At 38.2% G+C, this 25857-nt stretch overlaps 1 protein-coding gene across 6 annotated transcripts; it reads right to left on the reverse strand.

Moving 5' to 3' along the window:
- Positions 1-777: 777 nt before the first annotated feature.
- On the reverse strand, positions 778-25472 carry LOC311067138 (uncharacterized protein). 6 transcript variants are annotated; one of them, XM_084088765.1, is made up of 6 exons: positions 25419-25443; positions 23899-24113; positions 21939-22070; positions 14232-15088; positions 13508-13664; positions 778-2357 (listed from the first exon to the last, which is right to left on the reverse strand). In XM_084088765.1, the coding sequence occupies exons 2-5, from the start codon at positions 23930-23932 to the stop codon at positions 13512-13514; spliced, it is 1176 nt and encodes a 391-aa protein (XP_083944891.1). In that variant the 5' UTR covers positions 23933-24113; positions 25419-25443; the 3' UTR covers positions 778-2357; positions 13508-13511. The 6 variants fall into 6 exon arrangements, with proteins under 6 accessions (XP_083944891.1, XP_083944892.1, XP_083944894.1 ...); XM_084088766.1 differs by having other exon boundaries at positions 21939-22153; XM_084088767.1 differs by having other exon boundaries at positions 2240-2357; positions 21939-22153; positions 25400-25452.
- Between the last annotated feature and the right edge of the window lie 385 nt (positions 25473-25857).

The following is a 25857-nucleotide window of genomic DNA, read 5'->3' on the forward strand; positions in this document are numbered from 1 at the left end:
ATTTATTTAATATACAGTATGTTATAAACAGAACTTTTGTGAGATTTCAGAGCATACTTAAAAACTTCAGCCGCAGGTTTCCTCAGGGAGAGAAGACGGAGTAGAGTTTCTGAAATCAGTGAGCGAGGAGTGGGAAATGGAGAACCCGGAGCGGAGTGATTATTTAATGCTTAGAGCGCGGAGGGGAAATTGTTGCTGCTCCGCTCACATACTCTGGAAGAGAGTGATTTTCTCTTTTTCTTTTGTTGTTTGATTACCATTAATGACATGGACAGCTTCAAGCTGTATTAGGCTGCTGTCACTTTAAAATGAAAATTATGTCATCATATACTCACCCTCATGTTGTTTCAATCCTTTATGAATTTCTTTCTTCTGCTGAACAGAAAGAAAGATATTTAGAAGAATATCAGTAACCAGACAGTTTCTGGTCTCATTGACTTCCATAGTATATATTTTTTTCTACTATGGAAGTCAACGAGACCAGAAACTGTCTGGTTACTGACATTCTTCTAAATATCTTCTTTTCTGTTCAAGAAATAAATTCATACAGGTTTGAAACAACATGAGGGTGAGTATATGATGACAGAATTTTAATTTTAAAGTTGAGTATCCCTTTAAGAACTACTGCATGGATCCAATATACTGACACATCAGATTTTCTACAATATATCGCTTTACTTAAAAAACATCTTGTTTTCATAATCCTTGGAAGCCAGACTCGAAAATAAAATTAGATTGCACAGCCCTTGTTATGAACTGCCCCGAGACATGAAGGTTGAGGATCCAAATGCAGTTTTATTTAAAGGGTTATACAGAATCGTAATCAAAATCCAGGCAAAGGTCATACACAGGCAGGCAATCCAACAGACAGACAAATTCAGAGGGTGCGGCAGAAACAGGAAAACCAGGACACGGGCAGAGATCAAGAACCAGGAACAACGACAACAAAGGAAATGCTCAGAAATGCAGTGGAATAACGTACAAGACTTCGCAAGGAATGATGAGGTGAACCAGGCTTATATGGGGTGAACTAAACAATATAATGAGACACAAGTGAATGTGATAATCAGGGATGATGAGTCCGGGCAGTGAATTATGGGAAATGTAGCTGTGAGTGAATAATGATAGTCTGGTGTGGAGTGCCCTCTGGTGGCTACATGACAGTATATCTTGCATATGGATTTTCTAAATACATTGTAAGTGGAAGAATAACTAGTCATTTTAAAAACAGCAGTGAAGAACACATTAAAAATAAATCTCAGCTTCCTGAACAGTTAAGCTTTTACTTTCCTTCATGAAAGAGTACGCAAACTACAAGAGATACACAAGTGACCATAATATAAAACTCATAAGCATGCACAATGATATCATTTATATCATGAAGCAAAATGATATATAAGAATAAAACTTTTTGACATTGTTCTTTGGAGAGAAACTCTGCCTTAGAGTTGATCTGAATCTCACAGTTGAAACTGCCGGTTTCAAAGATTAACTTTACTTACAGTAAAAACTTTTGATAATGTTTCTTTGTCATGTCGGTTATGGCTGGTTAATACAGATTTTTTTCCAGATATTTTATCGCTCGATGCATTATTGTGTTGCATTTGGTGAAGACGCGGCATCAGACCTGAAAATGCTGGACCTGTAGAGGATTTAATTACTGTGAATGGTTTTTGAATGTCTGCAAAGAGAAGATAAATGATTTAAACACTTCCCACATGCAGTGCAGTGATGTGATTTTTCTCCAGTGTGGATCCCCTCATGTGTTTTCAGGATTCCTGACAGACTGAATTTCTTGTCTCAGTATGGACACTTGTAAGGTTTTTCTCCAGTGTGAATCCTCTGGTGCACTTTTAAATCGCTCCCTGTAGTAAAAATCTTTTCACACTCAAAGCACATGTACTCTCTCACACCAGCATGTGTTTTCTGATGAACTTTTAAATGTTCTAGAAGTGAAAAACACTTTCAACAAATTACATGAAAGGGGCTTTACTTTTGTATGCAATTTTAGGTGCATCTTCAGGACTGAAAACCACAAAAATGTTTTTCCGAGACTGAATCTCGTCGCAGTGTGAACACTTGTAAGGTTTCTCTCCAGGGTGGATGTTCATGTGATCTTTAAGGTGTCCTGATTGTGCAAAACTCTTCCCGCATTGATCACGTGTACGGTTTCTCTCCAGTGTGATGCTCGAGACTTTGTTTGTTTGTGTAACTCTTTCCACACTGAGTGCAGGTGAAAGATTTATTGGCTCTTCTTTTCTTTACATCTTTCTGTTTGGTTTGAGAGCAGCTCATAGGTTTTTCTCCAGTTATGACTTGCTTTTTCTCCTCAACTTCACTCAATTCTTCATTCTCCTCTGAAATAAAAGAAAAAACGATTCATTTTCAGTAACTCATAATAAAACAGAGAAATGTGAAGGCCATAAAAGTGAACCCTGATGTAACAGTGGACAGTAAACAATTGCTATACAAAATATGCCCCTTGAAATTTTTCATGAATGAGGTACATTGATCTTCAAATTAGGGGTGGGCAATCTTCCCAAAATTTCATGTAACAATCTTATAACAAACAATCACGATTACCCAATTTTGAGATGTACTATATAGAAAATTCAGACTGGAACAAGCGCGTATGGACATATCCATCTGCAAAAATTAAAACATTGCATTGCATTAAACGATCAGTTGTCAAAATAGTCAAACTAGTGGTCGACCGATATTGTTTTTTTTATGGCCGATGCCGATATCTTAAACGGCAGGGTGGTCGATGGCAAATATAATGCCTATATATACTGATGGGCAGTTTAACCAAATATCTTTTATCACGTTTTTTTTTTTTTAGATTCTGTCGATTTCACGGAATATAATATTTTTTTTCACTGAATCTTTATTATGGCTTACTTTGCTGTTAGGGAATGCCTGTATGCATGTACTGTATGTACAGTGGGGAGAACAAGTATTTGATACACTGCCGATTTTGCAGGTTTTCCCAATTACAAAGCATGTAGAAGTCTGTAATTTTTATCATAGGTACTCTTCAACTGTGAGTGACGGAATCTAAAACAAAAATCCAGAAGATCACATTGTATGATTTTTAAGTATACATCAGAAAAGCAGAACTTAATTTTTGGTACAGAAACCTTTGTTTGCAATTACAGAGATCATACGTTTCCTGTAGTTCTTGACCAGGTTTGCACACACTGCAGCAGGGATTTTGGCCCACTCCTCCATACAGACCTTCTCCAGATCCTTCAGGTTTTGGGGCTGTCGCTGGGCAATGCGGACTTTCAGCTCCTTCCAAAGATTTTCTATTGGGTTCAGGTCTGGAGACTGGCTAGGCCACTCTGCAAGGCTTGGATGCAGTTGCTCGGCCATGGAAACCCATTCCATGAAGCTCTACGCACTGTTCTTGAGCTAATCTGAAGGCCACACAAAGTTTGGAGGTCTGTAGCTGTTGACTCTGCAGAAAGTTGTCGACCTCTGCGCACTGGGAGCCTCAGCAAGCGCTGACCCCGCTCTGTGATTTTATGTGGCCTAACACTTCGTATCAGAGTTTCTGTTTTTCCCAAATTGCTTCCACTTTGTTATAATACCACTAACAGTTGACCATGGAATATTTAGTAGTGAGTAAATTTCATGAATGGACTTATTGCACAGATGGCAACCTATCACGGTCCCACGCTTGAATTCACTGAGCTCCTGAGAGTGACCCGTTCTTTCACAGATGTTTGTAGAAGCGTCTGCATGCCTAGTGCTTGATTTTATACAACTGTGAGTTCTGTGTGCTCTCTTGTTGTGTCTTACCCCGGTTCATTTTCCTATCGTTATGTCTATGTCATTTTGTTAACTCTTCGGAGTCTTGGGCTATTTTGGCCGTTTTTGAGTACTTTTTTTTTATTTTTATTTTGCGACATAAACAAATAATTACCATACCAATGTTTGGTATTGTTTTTTTCAGCACAACATCACCTATATGAACAGACAATTATTTTTTCACTTTTATGTACTGTATCAACATACTGGACCCAAAATCACACAAAAAACACAAAATCCGAATAGAAAAATTATAGTTTTTTTACTACAAAAAACACAAACATGCTCAATGAAGCATTTTAAAAGGTTTAAAATGTAAACACAAGTTGTAAATGTCAACATATACAGGTAAAATTCAGATATAATCAAGCTATATACAAAAAAAAATATGATTTACAAAAAAAAAAGCGAGTGTAGCCATAGAGTTTTTTTTCTGTTTTTTGCTTTGCCACTTTTTAAAAGTTTATGCACACAATTATACAGAGAGCTATATTTAAGGCTTTGCATTCCCAGAGCATGAGGGTTCCCAATTAGTGCAAATACAACATAAAAAAGGTAAAATTGAAATAAAATCTAACTATATACAGCAAAAAGCAGGTGTGGCAATAGGCGTTTTTTTCTTTTCTTTTTTGCTTAGAAACTCTACAAAACACTTCATGTACAATTACACAGACAGCTACATTACAGGGCTTTCCTTCCTTGAGTAAGAGGGGTTCCTAAAAAGTGCAAATATACTATACAAAAGGTAAAATAAACACAAAATCAAACTATATATACAACTATTTACAACGAATATCAGGTGAGTTTTTTTTATTTATCTGTGCTACTCCTCAAAACAGTTTCTGTCAACAATGAGACCAAAGACATTCGCTTCATTTTCCTTCCACAAAAAACTACCTAAACTACCTAAACTATCTACACTACTCCTAAACTACTCTCAAAATCTATTCAAACTTTTCCAAAAACTAGCAATAATATCTCACTCTCTCTCTTTCTATATATATGTCTCTCTGTCTACTCCGTCAATCTCCCGACTCCCGCGGGCGCCTTACAATTTCACTTCTTTGCTCAGTTGGCTCCTCCTCCACTCCCTAAAATGTGCAACCTGAAGAACAGAGTCAGCAGATTCACACATTTTTCTCCGTTTTGCTTTATGACAAAAACCGACGAAGTTATGAGAATAAATGCAACGCCTGTCGCATCCCATCTTGCGTTCCTTTACGGACGCGTCAATATTTTCAAAAAAAAATATATATAAAGTTTAAATTATCATATCTCCGTTTTTACTTGGTCTATCAACACAAAACAAAAAGTAAAATAGAGTTTCAAGCCAGCACTTTCGACAGAAGTGGACAGCAGCGCTCAACGTGACTTTGTTTTTATGCTTCAACGTCTTAAACTGGTCATGTGATTTGATCACGCCGGCGTGATCGGCGACTCGGAAGAGTTAATAAACCCCTATTGTACGAGCTGAGTTGTCTATGGTCCTCTCTTGTGTTATGGCCGCGGTCGTAACATAATTGGGGGCTCGTCCGGGATTTGAACCCGGGACCTCTCGCATATAGGGTAAATACATTGTTCTGTGGGATCGCTGTTAGTTACAATTTGTTTATTAGCCGCGTTTGTTTGGTTGCGTAAATGATCGTTAATTAGTGAGAGCAAGTTGTTTGCATACGTGCATGTACGTTTGATATTCATTCGTTTATTCGAGTGCGGATAAATTATTGAAATGGCTTCGGTGGTGGATATTTTTCAGGAATCTCCTTCTGAAGAATTGCTTTCATTGTATACAAAGGAGCAGTTGTAGCAGATAGCAGAGTTTTATAAAATAGAAATAACTTCTAAGGACAGGAATTTAAAGGAAACTTTGCGGAGCATACTGAAAAGTAATCTTGTTAAATTGGGTATTCTAGAAAGGCCCTTAGCAGAGGAAACGGCTGGTCCTTCTATGGGAGATCATGCCATTCGTTTGAGAGAATTAGCTTTGAAAGAAAAAGAGTTGGAGTTTGAAAATGCAAAGTTAGAGTTACGAAAACATGAATTGGATCATGAGTTTGCATTAAAACGAATGGAATTAGAAATGGCCACTAAGAAGGGTGCTGCTGTCTCTGAATTTGATGTGGGACGAAATCGGAGGATGGTTCCTCCTTTTTGCGAAAGGGATGTTGAAAAATACTTTAGTCATTTTGAGAGAGTTGCGATTACTTTAAAGTGGCCTGCAGATTTTTGGTGTTTATTACTGCAATGCGTAATCACTGGTAAGGCACAAGAAGCTTACTCTGCCTTGACTATAGACGAAGCAGCAGATTATGAAACCGTGAAATCAGCAATTCTAAAAGTCTATGAATTAGTTCCAGAGGCGTATAGACAGCGTTTCAGACATTATGTAAAACTTTCTGATCAGACTTATGTGGAGTTTGTGCATGAGAAAGAGATATTGTTTGATCGATGGTGCGCGGCCAAAAAAGCTGAAAGCAGAGAACAGTTGCGACAACTGATGTTGGTGGAAGATTTTAAAAATGGTTTGCCTGCTGTTCTTTCTACGTATTTAAATGAACAGAAAGCTGAGACGCTTCACAACGCTGCTATGTTAGCTGATGACTTTGTGCTGACGCATAAGGTAGCATTTAAGGAGAAGTCGTGGGACCGATCTCCTGTTTCTTCATCAGTTTTAAGTTTGAAAAGATCATCTGGCAATAAAACAGTCGTTCCTTATGATGACAGGGCTTGCTTTTATTGTAAAGCTTTTGGACATTTAATTGCAAACTGTCCCATTCTTAAAAAGAAGTCCAACCCAAAGTCTGTTGGTTTGATTTCAGGTGATTTTCTTTCGAAATCTGTTCTTTCGTCTGACTTCATGATTCAGCCCGAGAAGGCTGGATATGGACCATTCCTGAATAGTGGAACTGTGTCTGTGTCTAGTTCTAATGAGTGTGTGCCAGTTAGCATCCTCCGAGATACTGGGGCTGCTTTGTCATTCATTTTGGAGGGAGTATTACCATTGTCTGAGAAGACTGCTACTGGTACTTTTGCTCTAGTTCGAGGTTTCGAAATGGGAGTTATAGAAGTTCCGTTACACTGTGTTCACTTGAACTCTGAATTGGTGTCAGGCAGTGTTGTATAAAGTACTGGAAAGCAATACTTGAGTAAAAGTACAAGTATCATACTAGAAAAAGACTTTGGTAGAAGTGAAAGTTACCTTTTAGAACATTACTTAAGTAAAAGTCTTAAAGTATCTGATATATACTGTACTTAAGTATCAAAAGTAATTTTCTGATATTTAATGTACTTAAGTAATTGAAGTAGAAGTAAAAGTAATTTTATTTTATTATTTTATTTTTTTTAAAGCAAACGGTTAGAACTTTGATTGTGAACTTTATTGTGGCTTTATTGTGGGGTGGGTGGGGAAGTTGTTGGGATGTAAAAAAAAAAATCTTGCATCACAATATGCAATATTGACTAATTTGGATAAATATTAGGTACACAAGATAGGCATTAATTTTTCTCAAGAAAAAAAATCTCACCTAATGCTGTAAACATACAGAGAGCCCTATCAGATATAAATATAATGCGTTTTTTATCATAATAACAACTTTATTTAATGATACAAGTAAAAATATAATAAATATGTAATATAGTACACATATTTAGCTAAATACTCTCTATAGCTCTTTTTTTTCTAGCCAACTAACGTGCTATAGCCTATATTATGGTCATCAAATGGCTTTCCTGAGGTAAATGTTATGTGACATAATTGTTCTCCAGGTGTTTTACTGACCCTTTCCGCGGTTGAAAAACACTGATTGATCGATATTATGTATGATACATTTCGGTAAGTTGTAGCCTACTGTTTCTTTTAACATTGTTCATTCGTGTTTATTTACTATTAGCTAGTAGAGATGATCGGTTCACGTGCGCTAGTGATCTGTCACGACACATTTACAAGCGCCAAAACGGTATTTATTGTTTGAATTTCGTAATAAAAAGCTGAGATTTTTTTTATATCATAAGTAACCTGCTCTGTCTAATCTGTCGGTCTCCGTGTCCTCTTTGCTTCGCGATTTTTCTGTGCGTGAGAAAATGGATGTGTGGCGTGAAAGCGTGTGAAAAGTGTCAATTGCGTGTATCTCACGGTGAATGCGTGAGAGTTGGCAGCTCTGTGTCAGGGTGGTCGTCTACGATAACGGGAGGTCCTCCAGTAGGTGCTTGTGCTTCCATGGCGGTTTCAGTTGTGCTTCCTCCTCCTTTGGCATGGCAACAAACAACCATTACGCTGAAATAGAGCGCGCGCCGTGCGGAGTGATTCGCCAAACCTCCCTTATTGCAGTCGCACACATTTCTTCTGATTTTATTTTGTAGTGACGAGTAACGAAGATGCTTTGTGGAAATATATCGGAGTAAAAGTATACATTTTATCTAGGAAATGTAGTGGAGTAAAAGTGAAAGTTGAAATAAATTTAAATAGCGAAGTAAAGTACAGATACGTGAAATTTCTACTTAAGTACAGTAACGAAGTATTTGTACTCCGTTACATTACAACACTGGTGTCAGGGAATGTGATAGTAGGTGTTCGTTCGTCTTTGCCCATTCCTGACGTAACTTTCATCTTGGGAAACGATTTAGCTGGAGGCAGTGTGTGGAGTTGTTCAAATGTGCCACCTGAAGTTGTATCGTCACCTCTCGATGCTACTGCTGATGAGTGAGATGGGATATTGATGAGAAAGTGGGTGCCTTCTAACTCGTCTGATATCTTGAATGTTGTTGATCAAATTGTGACTCCGGTGGGTTATCGAGACATGATATTACGTGTGGCTCATGATGGTACGGCTGGTTATTTGGGTGTAAGAAAAACATAGCATCGAGTTTTGCGTAACTTTTACTGGCCTGGTTTGAAGAAAGATGTGTCCCGCTATTGTCAGACTTGCCATACATGTCAAATGGTTGGGAAGCCTAATCAAACTATTCCTCCTGCTCCGTTGTTTCCGGTTCCTGTGGTGACTGAACCTTTTGAGCACATAATCATTGATTGTGTTGGGCCTCTTCCTCGTTCAAAGTCCGGTTGTAAATACTTGCTGACCATAATGTGTGGGACTACACGTTTTCCTGAGGCGGTACCGTTACATACTATAACGGCTAGAACGATATCTAAAGCACTTGTTAAGTTCTTTACACTGTTCGGTTTACCGAAAGTAGTCCAGAGCGATCAAGGTACTAATTTTACATCTCGTATGTTTTCGCAAGTGCTTAAACGTCTCCACATTAAACATAATTTTTCATCTGTGTTTCATCCTGAAAGTCAGGGCGCATTAGAAAGGTTTCACCAGACCTTGAAATCTATGCTTCTCTCTTACTGTTTCGAGCTAGAACGAGATTGGGAGGAGGGAATTCCATGGCTACTTTTTGCTTCACGTGAGGTAGTGCAGGAATCACTCGGGTTTAGTCCCGCTGATTTGGTCTTCGGCCATACTCCGCGTGGACCTTTGACAGTCCTGAAAGAAAGTTGGCTATCCGATCAAAAATGTAAGTCTCTTCCTGAGTACGTTACTGATTTTCGTACCCGTCTTCATAGAGTCCGTGAATTAGCTAAACAAAATCTTGAGAAAGCACAAGGTAAAATGAAGGTCTGGTATGATAAGAAAGCTAGAGAACGAAGTTTCAGACCGGGTGACAAAGTGCTGGTTTTGTTACCTGTGCTGGGAGGGTCGCTGCAAGCCCGGTATAGTGGTCCCTATGTAGTGGAAAAGAAACTTTCCGACCGTGATTATGTTATTCATCTCCCAGATCGCCGTAAAAGTTCCAAAGTTTTCCATATTAATATGATAAAGATCTATCATGAGAGGGAGTCGAGTATGGAGAAGTCTCTGAAATGTGTTCCTTCCAGCATAAAAACAGATGACCTGACTGCTGCTGTATGCTTGGCTGTACAGAAACCGTTGTATGAAGAGGTGGGACCTTCTAGATGTGTAGTTGAGGGTCGGTTGAGAAATTCTGAAGTGTTACTAACATTGTCTAGTCAACTATCACATTTGTCTGCTGTGCAACAAACTGACGTTTTGGAATTGGTGAAGAACTTCTTGATATTGTTTGGTGATATTCCTACTCAAACGTCTGTTATAGAGCACGATATAGATGTGGGACATAACACTCGACCTATTAAGCAACATCCATATCGTGTTAATCCAATTAAAAGATCTCTTTTGGATAAGGAAGTTCAGTATATGCTAGAGAATCAAATCGCAGAGCCTAGTATTAGTCCCTGGAGTTCACCGTGTTTGCTGGTGGAGAAGTCTGACGGTAGTTATCGATTCTGCACTGACTATCGCCGAGTAAATGCTGTAACCAAGGCTGATTGTTATCCGTTGCCGAGAGTAGATGACTGTGTAGATCGTGTAGGTTCCGCTACATACGTCTCAAAACTGGACTTGTTAAAAGGATACTGGCAGGTACCTTTAACGGATCGTGCTAAGGAGGTTTCAGCGTTCGTAACTCCTGATGCGTTCCTTAATTATAGGGTAATGGCTTTCGGAATGCAAAATGCTCCTAGCACGTTCCAGAGACTCGTGAATACTGTTCTGGCTGGTGTAACTGGTTGTGAAGCCTATTTGGACGACCTAGTTTTATACAGTTCTTCCTGGGATGAGCATTTGAACTTGCTAAGGCAGGTTTTTTCCAGTTTGGCAGATGCAAATCTGACTGTCAATTTAAGTAAATGTGAATTCGGTAAAGCTAACCTAATTTATTTAGGTAAAGTGATTGGTGGGGGACAGGTTCGTCCAGTTGCGGCAAAGGCTACCGCAATTTGTGAGTTTCCATCACCTGTCGATCGAAAACAACTGCGACGCTTTCTAGGGATGGTCGGTTATTATCGAGCGTTCTGTAAAAATTTTGCAACTGTGGTTTCACCCCTTACCGATTTGCTAAGTCCTAAGCCGTTATTTCACTGGTCAGACTCGTGTCAGAGCGCTTTTGAGAATGTTAAGTCCTTGTTGATTTCAGCGCCTGTTTTGATGGCACCGGATCACTTAAGACCTTTTAGCTTCGCAGTGGATGCGAGTGACGTGGGTGCGGGAGCTGTTCTCCAGCAGAGGGGTTCTGATGAGGTAGAACACCCTGTCTGTTACTTTTCAAAGAAGTTTGTTGCTGCCCAAAGGAATTATTCTACTATTGAGAAGGCGGCTTTGGCTTTAGTCCTCGCCATCTGTCATTTTGAGGTCTATTTGACTTGCTCTCATCCTATTGTTGTGTATTGTGATCACAATCCTCTTCTGTTTTTGAATTCAATGCGCAACACTAATCAGCGTCTTATGCGTTGGAGTCTGACGATACAACCATATGACCTCGATATCAAACACGTTCGAGGTAAGGATAATCTGGTGGCTGATGCCCTGTCCCCGGTGGGTTAGGGGTGTAAACTAGAAAGATAATGAAAAAGGTGAAGGTTCACTTTTGGGGGTGAAGGTGTTACATATTCATGTATTTGTGATTCATTTGTTCCATGTTATGTTCGGTTTGTCCTCTAGGGGGCGAGTATGTGTGTCTTTGTTTTATTAGGGACTGATTGCCGGCACCTGTGGATCCTGTGTGTTTGGCATAAGAAGTCTAAGCGGCCAAACCTGCGTGGCGGGCGGGGTGTTCGGCGGCGGTTTTGTGTGCTCTCTTGTTGTGTCTTACCCCGGTTCATTTTCCTATCGTTATGTCTATATCATTTTGTTAATAAACCCCTATTGTACGAGCTGAGTTGTCTATGGTCCTCTCTTGTGTTATGGCCGCGGTCGTCATTTTCAGATTAAATATTATTTACTTTTTATTTTACACACCTAAAGCAATATTGTATTGTACTATTTAAAGGACACCTATTATGCTCCTTTTCCCCAAGATGCAAATTAAGTCTCTGATGCCCCTGAGTGTGTACGTGAATGTTTAGCTCAAAAGAAAAACGGATAATTTTTTACAGCATGTTTAAATTGTCACTTTTTGGGGCTGAGAAAAACACGCCGTTTTTGTGTATGTCCCTTTAAATGCAAATGAGCAGCTGCTGCCGGCACAGAGGGCGGAGCCTCACAAGCTCACGCTTCAGTGTCAGGACAATCTCATCTTACAGAATGATATTATCAAAACAGAAACTCTCAGTAGCGGTGTTCATTTCGACCCGGAGTCGGACAATAATGCCCACAGAGCCAGAGAATATGCTCTATGGAGATAGAACCGGTATACGGTTAGAACTTATTTGTTATCTGCTTTTATCCACTATTAATACAAGCTTGTCGTAGCGAACCAGTCCGAATGAAGGACAAAAATATACTGATGAGTTTAATGAAGTTTATTGTACATCCCACAAAAGATGAAGCGTCAGTTTTACTCCAGAAAATCACAGCAAGAACTGAATAAACACCGTCTAAGAAGATTAACCCTCAGACGGTCTTCGTTTTCCAGTCACATGCTGGGCCTTCCCGGTCAGAAGTGACCGGAGGCCTAAAAATGAAACTTCCTCCATCCCAGTAAAACCAATGCAATTTATTTTTGTTCTATAATATTTATTCTTTTTAATTTAGTATTTTGAGATCATTTTATTGAATTTATTAATATTTATGCAATATTTATGGTCTATTTTTGCCATTGAAAATAATTAAAAAATTTATATAAATATATGTATTTTTAAAAAAAAAAATTATACAGTATTTTAGTTTAATATAGAGTCTAGGCCTTCAAAAAAAAAATGTTTGAAGCAGATTAGCACCATCTGGTGAGAGTATGGAGGAAAAGCGTAGGAGCAGGGTGTAACCACTAGATGGCATCTACAGTTCTCTATGGAGAGGCATGTGAATTCCCCAGCTGTTTATGGACACATTTACTTTTTTTTTGTACAGAATTTGTAACAAAAAATGCAATTCATTCAATTATAACACTTTTTGTAAAATAATATTACATTTTGTTATTTCTTTTATTTTATTTTTTATTTTTTTCAATTTCCCATTCATTTTCTATGGGGGACATTTTTGACCGAAGACCACAAGTGTGACTATTTTTTTTACGACCACTTAGCATGCTCGAATCATGACCTCAATTTTTTTGTGTGTGCACATACCTATTGCCATAAAAGTCACCGAGTTTCGTAACATTCCAATGAAGCTGTGATTTTTAAAAATTCAAAATAGATTTTTTGTAATCAAAATTTATTGGTGTTTATGTGTATAAAAGTGTGTGTGTATGTGTGTGTGTGTGGGTGGGTGTGTCTTTTTTGTATTCTTGATGTTGTAGAGTGTCACCCCTTTACAGCGGTGTACTTTTTTTTAGGATTGAGGCCGATTTGTAGATTGTACACACAAAAATTCGGAGAATTTTTTTTTTTTTGTCAATTTCCCATTCATTTCCTATGGGTCGGTCATTTCTGACCGAAGACCAAAATCGTCACTATTTTTTTTACGACCACTTAGCATGCTCGGATCATGACCTCAATTTTTTTTTGTATTCACATACCTAATGCCACAAAAGTCACCAAGTTTCATAACATTCCGATGAAGCTGTGATTTTTAGAAATTCAAAACAGAAAATTTATCGGTCAGAAATGACCGAGGACCGTCTGAGGGTTAAATCTGATCCATAAACTCTCTCACGCCCTTGTATTATCATCAACATACACAGCGAATTACACAAAACACTCATTACAACTAACAGCAAACAAATATATACACACCTTTTCAGGGGGTGCTTAATAAACTGGTAAACTTCATATCCACAAAACAACTCTGATGAACTGTATTAAAGAGCACACTCTCCCTTTCATTTCTGCCGTGACCAGTATCGCTCCGGAGACTGTAAGCTGGATCACAAACAGTTGGTACAGATCCATCCTAGAGTAACAACGACAGTAAATGAAGACTGCTAAGTTCATTCTTACATCCAACATCAAAACGCCTCAGTCGCTTAAGAGACATTCTTGTCTACAGGGGCTCAAGCGTGGAAACAATGTTGGACTAGCATGTGTGTTTAGCTCACTCGGGGCGGGTCTATGCTAAAACTGCAGTGTCAATCAACAGTTGTGGGAGGGGCTTGTGCAAATCTACTCACCTTGCCCCGAATCTGAGAACGGGTTGTTCTGAGACAGTACTTATGATTTATGGGGATTAAAAAAAAAGCACTGGGTGGATTTTTATCAATATAGGGTAGTTGTGCACACACACTGCCAAGACACATTTATGTTCAAACACCATGTAAAAGTGAATTTTGCATAATAGAAGCCCCCTATTTAAAATCATACAACCCTATGTGAGATCAACCAACAAAATGTGCAGTCGCTCATTCTGGCTGATAAGAAACTAACTAGTCTGTTTTTCAACATCTAAAGATGAACTACTCACTGTGATTTCAGACTGTAATTGTTTTTCATATGAGTGAAGATAGAAGATAACTGAACAAACCTCTGCATGGATCTTCATGTGTCGCTTCAGTTCACTTTTAAAGGCGAAACTCATTCCACACTGATCACACATGTACGGCTTCTCTCTGCTGTGGATCCTCTCATGGGCTTTCAGACTTGCTAACTGGTTGAATCTCTTGTCGCAGTGTGAACACTTGTAAGGTTTTTCTCCAGTGTGAATCCTCTCATGGGCTTTCAGACTTGCTAACTGGTTGAATCTCTTGTCGCAGTGTGAACACTTGTAAGGTTTTTCTCCAGTGTGGATCCTCTCATGGTTTTTCAGATTTAATGATATATTAAATCTCTTGTCGCAGTGTGAACACTTGTAATGTTTTTCTCCAGTGTGGATCCTCTCATGTCTTTTTAGAGATGATGACTGACTGAATCTCTTGTCACAGTGTGAACACTTGTAAGGTTTTTCTCCAGTGTGAATTCTCTGGTGCAGTTTTAAACATTGTGCTGTAGTAAAAGTCTTCTCACACTCAAAACACATATGAACTCCTACACAAGTATGAATTCTTTGATGTACTTGTAAACTATACAGCAGTGAAAAACTCTTTCCACACACAGAACATGAATGTGGCTTCTCCTTCGTATGAACCGTCAGGTGTGTCTTCAGGTTTGATGCCCAAAGAAATGTTTTTCCACACTGATCACATGAGAACGGCTTCTCTCCAGTGTGAACTCTCATGTGAATCTCAAGACTTTGTTTGCATGTGAAACTCTTTCCACACTGAGTGCAGGTGAAAGATTTCTTGGCTCTTCTTTTCTTTAAAAATGTCTTTTTAGTCTTTGAGCGACTCAAAGGTTTTTCTCCAGGTTTGACATGATGTTCCTCCTCGTTCACTTCACTCAGGTCTGAAATGAAAGAAAATGTTTTAATTTTTACACAAACTGTTCAGTGTCGATCACATTTATCAACCCTGTTACCAAAGTTACTGTGAGAAGAATTAATAACTTCAAGAATTTATGAGAAATACAACTTTATCAGTAACCAAATGATCCCACAGTAGCTGCACAGATCTCAAACTGTCTGGCGGACATCTCGGCATGGATGAAGGAACATCACCTGCAGCTCAACCTGGCAAAGACTGAGCTTCTCGTCCTCCCTGCCAATCCATCTCTACAGCACGACTTCACTATCCAGCAAGATTCATCATCAATCACCCCATCAAGGTCGGTCAGAAATCTTGGAGTGATATTGCATGACCAGCTGAACTTCACAGATCACATTTCAAAGACAGCTCGGTTTGCACTGCACAACATCAGGAAGATCAGTCCTTTCCTAACGGAGCATGCAACTCAACTTCTCCTCCAGGCCCTGGTCATTTCTAGGTTTGACTACTGCAATGCTCTTCTGGCCGGACTTCCATCATGTGCAACCAAACCTCTACAGATGATCCAGAACGCTGCAGCTCGTCTTGTCTTCAACGAGCCCAAGAGGGCCCACGTCACTCCTCTGTTCATCTCTCTGCACTGGCTACCGCACGCTGCTCGCATCAAGTTCAAGGCATTGACGCTCGCTTACAGATCTATCACAGGCTCAGCTCACTTTCACTCACTCCTACGAGTCTGCATCCCTACCAGAAGCCTAAGATCGGTCAACGAGCGACGATTCGTGGTTCCATCACAGAGAGCCACAAAATCACTTTCCAGAACATTCTCATTCACAGTTCCATGCTGGTGGAACGCTCTTCCCACCCTCATCCGGAATGCAGAATCCCTGACAACATTCAAAAGACATCTGAAAACCCATCTCTTCCATGAGCACTTAACCGCATTAAAAAATTATTTTATTTTTTTACTTAATTTAGTCCTAATACTTTTATATTAAAATACTTTTGTGCCGGTTTTTCAAAGCAAAATTGGATTGGATCACCCTGATCTGGATGTAAACATTTTCCGATTACCAAATCTGGATTACTGGTGATCTACGGAAGCCCCTAAGGGACATGGTCATGTAAAAAATATGAGATAGGGAAAAAAAAATATTTCAATGCTTTTGCGTTCTCTCAGAAAAGTTTCGTATAGCGTTCACCAAAAAAAACTGTGTTCGCTTGCAAAGATCTTTTGACTGGTTCATCTCTTATGATTGTGCCAATGTAGTTTACAAACAGTGATAAAACACTTTGAATTAAATATAATATTTTTGTTTGATTTTTACAGCTGTTTGGGGATTATTTAATGGCGCCAAAATCTCTTTTTTACTTTACAGTAGGCTACCGAAAGGCTTAATATGTAGGCTATGTCTACTTTTAATGTATTACTTTAACAGTTAAGATAATCAAAATCAAAATATGAGTGTGTGTGTAAATTACATGATACAAATGTTGTATTTTTGACCAATTTTAAAGTTTTACTACATTTTCTTCCTGGAATCCACCTTGATATCCTACCCCCTGGGGCCAGTTGTTCAAAGGTAAGCTGATCGGATTTTGGTTATCGGATTGTATCAAATCTTGAAAATGGGTTGTTCAAAAGGGAAAGAAGGAATCTGAAATCAGATTAGATCATGGAATCCAATCCTAGTTTTAAAGCTGGGGTAGGTAACTTTTGTAAAAATTAATTTTTTACATATTTGTTAAAACTGTCATTATGTCCTGACAGTAGAATATGAGACAGATAATCTGTGATAAAATCAAGCTCCTCTGGCTCCTCCCAGTAGTCCTATTGCCATTTGCAGAAATACACCGCTCCCGGTCAGAAACAACCAATCAGAGCCAGGAGGAGTGTCTTAGCAGTGTCAATCAAGTTCGCGTACGCGCTGATCACACCCCTCTCTTGCACAGCGCATACCGTCATTCAAAATCAAGATTGCCGGTGTGCCCAACAGCTAAGGGTGTCACGATTCTCCAAATCCTCGATTCGATTACATTTTCGATTCTAAAGTCACGGTTCGATTCGATTCTCGATTTAAAAAAAAAAATTTGAAAGCACAAACTATGCCATTTTTATGCAATATAATAATATCTGACCTTTGTTCGCAATGTACCACACACTGCATTGTCAAATTTAAAAAGTTTATTAACAACATAATGTAACAATAACTTATACTGTATCTTAAGTCAATTGGAAACTTAAACAATATAATCTATTGCCTATTATAGTCCCGGGGCTCCCTGGACTCCTCAGAGTAGTCACAGGCGAATAGCACGGTGTTTTAAATTGGGTTCCCACAGCGTTTGCAACGCAGTACGAGAGAAGGGAATGTACTTCTCGTAAGGGAATGTACTTGGTTACTTGCGTAACCTCGGTTCCCTTTTAGAGATAAGGGAACGAGTACTGCGTTGCCTTGCCGTGCTATTTTGCTCATATCAGGTACTTCGCTTCAGTCGATTTAAACCTAAAGTCCTTTGTCGAGTTTTCTCTGAATGTATACACTTCAGCCGCGTCCAAATTGGCCCGCTCGAGGTTGGCAGGGCGCCAAGCGCTCCCGTTGGACCGCACGCCACTGCTAACTCGCCATAGATTCGTGCAGTTGCCGCAACACAGCCAGCTCGCTCAGACGAGCTATGATGCTCTCGCTGTGCAGCTGCAATGCGTTTTAAAATAAAGGCTTCAATATTCTCGAGAAAAGGAGTTTTACCTATTACAGGCAAGCCGAGCTGACGTGACAAATGGGGCGTGGCAACATCAACGATTACATTTTTTGATTCGATGATCGAGATCGAGATTGTGACACCCTTACCAGCAGCTGTGCTAATGGCGGACAAACAACCAAAACTGGCAATTTCTCGAGTGGAACCTGCTCATACAACAAAGACAGGTAAACGGAAATAGACCGATGACGATAAACAAGCCCGTCGGAGCCCATTGACTCAGTGTTAAAACTCTAGCCGCATAACATACAGATAAAATGTCATGCACTGTGCAAAGCAACAATTGAAACCTGCTAATTCACTGGCTTGTCATGTTGCTGAAATAATGTACTAGCAAACCTTATTTAGCATTACATATCGCTAGAATAATTATTTACATAGCCTACTGCAACGTTAGTTACCGTTATATTATCTTACTAGCTATTTATAACTCATAGAAAGAGTGCAACGTTATAAAGTTACATTACATGTATTGCATAATACGTAATGATTTGAGGACCAAGTTTGTAGTCAAAGTATGGGCAGGCCAGTCAATGTAAAGCATTTCGTCCCTACCAGTGAATGTGCCATAACTGTTTATCCGCCGTCATCGGTGACCCTGCATGTTTACTAGACTGCGCGCTCACGGCAGGCTCCGCTGTGGGGGGAACTTTACATAACAAAATACATGTTTAACAGCTAACAGTTAGTAGGCCTAACACTATATGTTATGAATCTTACACGAAATTCATCTTCATCACAGTGCAACTAATGGAAATGGAAAAACGTGTATCAATGCAACCTGTTTTTAGCTTTGCCTTATAGTTATTATAACTAGCTCGTTAGCGAATCAAAAAATATATATTTTAAACTTTACCAATATCGATATGCTAGCTTGATAGTGAGTAGGCTACTAAAATACATCTTATTTGTTTATATTCATGATAAAGTTAGATTTTTTTATTACATGTGATTCTGACATGATGTCACTATATGCACTGCGCTCCTTCCTCTCCGCTCATCTCAGGTAAATAATGCGTTTTCCAGCCATCCTGGGGTGCGTTTCCCGAAAGCATTGTTGGCCAACTATGGTCGCATGTTCATCGCAATGTCCATTGAACTCTATTGGTAACGACGGAACTTGCGACCATAGTTGGCCAACGATGCTTTCGGGAAACCCACCCCAGCTCAGTGGTCGGAGTCGCGCGTTCATGTGTTTTGGGGGCGTGGCTTTGGAAGGAGCCCAGAACGGGAGGGGGTGGACTGAATGGGAATAATGAGCTGTCTTTAAAACAGTCGTTAGAGGTCTACATACACTCGATTTTTGTACTTTCTTTTTCAGAGTACTTACATTTTAATTATGTATTGATATATACATAAAGTTTAAACAAATTTGAAAAATAAGTTTTTTTAGACCATTCCTACCTACCCCAGCTTTAATCTGGATCAAACCTTCAGTTTTTGTTGCTCAAAACTTGTCAGTAGGGTTTGGATAACTTTGATCCAAAAAAACAGGATTATCCTGATCCCAACAGGGGGTAGGATTTCAAGGTGGATTCTAAAAAATATTATACAAAAATATTATATTTAATTCAAAGTGTTTTATCACTGTTTGTAAACTACATTGGCACAATCATAAGAGATGAACCAGTCAAAAGATCTTTGCAAGCGAACAAAAAGTTTTTTCTGGTGAACGCTATACGAAACTTTTCTGAGAGAACGCAAAAGCATTGAAATATATTTTTTTTCCCCATCTCATATTTTTTACATGACCATGTCCCTTAGGGGCTTCCGTAGATCACCAGTAATCCAGATTTGGTAATCGGAAAAAGTTTAGATCCAGATCAGGGTGATCCAATCCAATTTTGCTTTGAAAAACCAGCACAAAAGTAAGATGGATTACCTAATCCTGGATAGCAAAACATGGGATTTCCAAATCCAGATCATTCTGATCCAGATTAGGGTTGTGCCGATAGACGATAGTATCGTGTATCGACGATAGACAGAGATATCGCCGATGGCAGATGCCTTTGACGATATCAATACGATAATTGGCTCGTTTTCCCATTAATGTATTAAATCATTATTATTATTATGAAGCTAGTATAGTTATTAAATTAATTAGGAACTACAATTATATTTGCCTTGCCTAAATTCATAACAACATCACCACATAACCACACTTGCGACATCACCACATAACCACACATGCGACATCACCGACGCGCGCGTATGAGGACTCCTCAAAGAAAATATTTTTAAAACAGACTAAAAAAAACTACATCCCACAACGAAATTTAATTGCAAGGTGATCCATTCACAAATTGTCAAGAGTGCTTGTTAACAGATGCATCATTCTTATACAGAGCCAAGATGAAGACGCGGCATCGTTGTTCGTCAGTATTTTGTTTCCATAGCACATTAACAAAATATTTAATGACACTAATAACACTATTACAATTACAAAACAGTACAATTACAAAATATTCATTATAATAATAATATCAATAAAATTATATAGGCCGCCTAGGCCTAATAAAGTCTTTAGTAGGCTACACGAAGCATCTGTGAAACTCTGCCATCTGTGAAAATCACAAGCAACTTCAAACTTGTTTAACAAGAAATATTCTTCTAATTTTTTCACTGTCAATAATGTAAGTCCACAAGAGAAATATCAAGTCAGTAAATTAAGATGCTGTAGCCTACCGTTATATCCACCGTAGTCTCTGAGAGAACGCGCCGTTAATGCAGCGAAAGCGCAGTCCGTTTCTGCTTTCGTTTTCAGGGAATGATCGCGTTTACATGCACGTTATTAACTCGATTATGCTGAATAAACTGACAATGCATGTGGTCATGTAAACGGATTAACCCGTTTTCCTTTATCAGAGTCAAGTCATAAGTAAGTAAGTGTAGCCTATAACCGATTGACTTTTAGATTTTTGCCTCTGATTTCTCCCGGCATTTAAAACCCGCGTTATTTGGGCTTATTGAAGTGCGGTGCGCGGGAAGTGCATCCAGACAGAGAGAGCACTGGTAGGAGGACATATCGCAGACTCCGACTCTTTCTTGACCCAAGAAATTTAAACGTGTTCTCATGATCTCGTGCAGAAGCAGCCTACAGTCAAAATGCTGCATCTGTAACGGCATGAGAGGATAATGTGTGCCCGTAAATTTCCCGCTGACATGTTGAAATATGCAAGAATGGTTAGGATCTTTTTTTACCTCACTATACCAGGAAATAACCTGATTTAGCCTATTAATAAACACTCCACCTTTGCTAGCAAAATAGAAAAAGATTCTCATTTAAAACAAAGTAATAAAACAAGCAAATTGATGAGTAAATAAGCAAGTTAATAATCAAATAAGTAAGCCCCGCCCCCCTCACGATAATATCGTGTATCGCCGATCTCACAGGCTGATGATAGGACAATATGAAAATGGAGCATATCGCCCAACCCTAATCCAGATTAAACTTTTTGAACTGTTGGGATCAGGATAATCCTGTTTTTTTGGATCAAAGTTATCCAAATCCTATTGACAAGTTTTGAACAACACAAACTGAAGGTTTGATCCAGATTAAAACTAGGATTGGATTCCATGATCTAATCTGATTTCAGATTCCTTCTTTCCCTTTTGAACAACCCATTTTCAAGATTTGATCCAATCCGATAACCAAAATCCGATCATCTTACCTTTAAACAACTGGCCCATGGATGCAGAAAATGTGAACCAGATTTAAATGTAAAATAAAAGAGGTATAATAATATTTAGTTTGACCTGATGTTGACAATCAATGTGAACATTTCTCAAACTTCGCTTTAATCACCATTTTTGAAACCAAAAATGAAACTGTTTTTACCATTTCATAGTTTAACTGTTTATCTAAAAGTGTGAGCTCCCATTCGAATGGGAAATTCTGTTATTTATGACATACTATACAACGTTACTTACAAATCTGGTTTTGCTCAAGTTTCTCAAACCTCCCTTTACTGACCATTTGTTGAAAACAAACAAAAAACATTTGTAACCATTTAATAGTTGAACTGTTTATCTAAATGTGATGAAGTGCTTGAATGTTTCTAACATGAATGTTCTTCAGCATCATGAATGAATGAAGAATAAACACCAACCTCTTTGTTCTTCAGGATCTTCAGTGTGTTTCATTCTGCAGGGTTCTGGATCACTCGTGTTCTCACTGTCCTCTTTAATAAACTCAGTCTTTGCAGATTTCAGCTCTTCCTGATGCTCGTATTCATTTGTAGCTGATGGGAATATTCCAGCATTTATTGGTGAATTACAGTGGGAGGAGCTTCACTGATGGTGAATTACAGTGGGAGGAGCTAATCTAGCAAAATCAAAAATATATCAGTTACCGAGTTTGTTTTTATGCTCATGGATAACAGAATATAAATAGTGTAAAATCTTCCATGTATAAACAATGGTAAGAAAAACAGTTATAAGCATAAACAGAAGTACATCTACAGATTTGTCTCCAACAAATACCCTCAGTCTGCTGACACCAATGAAATGAGCTTTAAGTGTCAATTTACAGGAGATCTGAAGACATCAGCATAATAAATGTCTCACGTACGTGGCTCCCTATGCTCAATGTAAAGTATTTAGCGGTATCTTTTCCAGTCTATTTTAACAACGCAAAGTAAAGAAATACCAAATTTAATCCAAAGATGTTAAGAGTAGAAATAAAACGGCAGCAGCAACACTTGATATCGAGTCCCATTCCCCTCACAGTCTAGTTTGAGATCTGTGACTCACAGATCTCAAACTTTAACTTTTGACTTGATATTCAGTAACAGTTCTCACTGCAAACATCGAGACAATCACACAAACGAACACAAAATCGCTCAGGACTGAATGAACTCAACATATTCTCCTCATGCTCGCTGCTGCTGCACTAAATGTTTATTTCAGTAGGAAGACGCCAGAAAAGACGCACAAGTATCGCTGCGATCGATGAAAACAACACAGAAATGAGTCTGTCGCTTAATCAAACTGTATAAAGTGTGTTTGAAAGTTGTGTAAATATGAGAAATACCGTAAACTGCTCTCCTCACCTGGTGGTGGTGGCATTTGAAGTGCGATTGCGTCACAGCGGCGCGACGAAGGATGTCCCAATTCAAAGGCTGAACCCTTCTTTTAGTTATTCATTGACGAATGAACCTTATTCTAGAGTGTTACCCATAATTACTCAAAAATAACAACAAGGATTACACACCGCTTCTCTTTATTCCAGACAGTAATAGTTGAAAGTAAAAGTTTAGTAAAAAATAGAAAGTAAAAGTTTAGTAATTTCAGTTTATTTTGTAAAAACTGTGTTGTTTAAAGTTCATATTGTTCTGACTTCATGAAGCCTCATGGTGTGAATGAAACATCAAACTGACTAGATCAAACTCTTTGAAATGTATATAGCCTATGATACTGGATATCAAGGGTGAAACTTTTAATAACAGACAGCAATCTCATTCAATGTCAGTCATTGACAAGTTTTGAACAACACAAACTGAAGGTTTGATCCAGATTAAAACTAGGATTGGATTCCATGATCTAATCTGATTTCAGATTCCTTCTTTCCCTTTTGAACAACCCATTTTCAAGATTTGATCCAATCCGATAACCAAAATCCGATCATCTTACCTTTAAACAACTGGCCCATGGATGCAGAAAATGTGAACCAGATTTAAATGTAAAATAAAAGAGGTATAATAATATTTAGTTTGACCTGATGTTGACAATCAATGTGAACATTTCTCAAACTTCGCTTTAATCACCATTTTTGAAACCAAAAATGAAACTGTTTTTACCATTTCATAGTTTAACTGTTTATCTAAAAGTGTGAGCTCCCATTCGAATGGGAAATTCTGTTATTTATGACATACTATACAACGTTACTTACAAATCTGGTTTTGCTCAAGTTTCTCAAACCTCCCTTTACTGACCATTTGTTGAAAACAAACAAAAAACATTTGTAACCATTTAATAGTTGAACTGTTTATCTAAATGTGATGAAGTGCTTGAATGTTTCTAACATGAATGTTCTTCAGCATCATGAATGAATGAAGAATAAACACCAACCTCTTTGTTCTTCAGGATCTTCAGTGTGTTTCATTCTGCAGGGTTCTGGATCACTCGTGTTCTCACTGTCCTCTTTAATAAACTCAGTCTTTGCAGATTTCAGCTCTTCCTGATGCTCGTATTCATTTGTAGCTGATGGGAATATTCCAGCATTTATTGGTGAATTACAGTGGGAGGAGCTTCACTGATGGTGAATTACAGTGGGAGGAGCTAATCTAGCAAAATCAAAAATATATCAGTTACCGAGTTTGTTTTTATGCTCATGGATAACAGAATATAAATAGTGTAAAATCTTCCATGTATAAACAATGGTAAGAAAAACAGTTATAAGCATAAACAGAAGTACATCTACAGATTTGTCTCCAACAAATACCCTCAGTCTGCTGACACCAATGAAATGAGCTTTAAGTGTCAATTTACAGGAGATCTGAAGACATCAGCATAATAAATGAGGTGAAAACAGGAACTATTGTCATGAAATAAAGAGTGTTTTCAGCAGATCTGTTAATATTGATGAACCTCAGACTATCAACACTCATTCAACAAGCCATTCAGGATCATCAGCAGATCATCTCACTTTATTCTGAGTGTTTGCTGTTAGAAACACATTATTTGAGTCAGGATAGATGATAAAAGCCTGTAAAACAACTCTATTGAAAGACAATACTCTTATTTTTCACAATATGACATGGATAAAACATCAATAACACAAACACTGTTGACACTCAGGTAAATAACTACCCTACTAAACCATAAAATGTCCAAATGAATCTCAATATCTTTCAACATTCTAATTACATTCATTGCAATAATGTAATTAGATCATTAACATGTTACAGTTTTGTGTGCAGAAACTGACAATGATCATAAAACCTTTATTAAAATAAAGAGCACCACAAAACAATAATGTTTAAACATTATTGTACTATGTACAATGTCAAACTATATTCATATATATTCATATATATATATATATATATATATATATATATATATATTATTATTTTTTGCATGTATAGGTTTAAATTGTCTCACGTACGTGGCTCCCTATGCTCAATGTAAAGTATTTAGCGGTATCTTTTCCAGTCTATTTTAACAACGCAAAGTAAAGAAATACCAAATTTAATCCAAAGATGTTAAGAGTAGAAATAAAACGGCAGCAGCAACACTTGATATCGAGTCCCATTCCCCTCACAGTCTAGTTTGAGATCTGTGACTCACAGATCTCAAACTTTAACTTTTGACTTGATATTCAGTAACAGTTCTCACTGCAAACATCGAGACAATCACACAAACGAACACAAAATCGCTCAGGACTGAATGAACTCAACATATTCTCCTCATGCTCGCTGCTGCTGCACTAAATGTTTATTTCAGTAGGAAGACGCCAGAAAAGACGCACAAGTATCGCTGCGATCGATGAAAACAACACAGAAATGAGTCTGTCGCTTAATCAAACTGTATAAAGTGTGTTTGAAAGTTGTGTAAATATGAGAAATACCGTAAACTGCTCTCCTCACCTGGTGGTGGTGGCATTTGAAGTGCGATTGCGTCACAGCGGCGCGACGAAGGATGTCCCAATTCAAAGGCTGAACCCTTCTTTTAGTTATTCATTGACGAATGAACCTTATTCTAGAGTGTTACCCATAATTACTCAAAAATAACAACAAGGATTACACACCGCTTCTCTTTATTCCAGACAGTAATAGTTGAAAGTAAAAGTTTAGTAAAAAATAGAAAGTAAAAGTTTAGTAATTTCAGTTTATTTTGTAAAAACTGTGTTGTTTAAAGTTCATATTGTTCTGACTTCATGAAGCCTCATGGTGTGAATGAAACATCAAACTGACTAGATCAAACTCTTTGAAATGTATATAGCCTATGATACTGGATATCAAGGGTGAAACTTTTAATAACAGACAGCAATCTCATTCAATGTCAGTCATGTGTGGGTGAAATATA

The sequence above is a fragment of the Abramis brama genome (assembly GCF_963993115.1).
Source record: "Abramis brama genome assembly, chromosome: 1".
Taxonomy (NCBI): Eukaryota; Metazoa; Chordata; class Actinopteri; order Cypriniformes; family Leuciscidae; genus Abramis; species Abramis brama.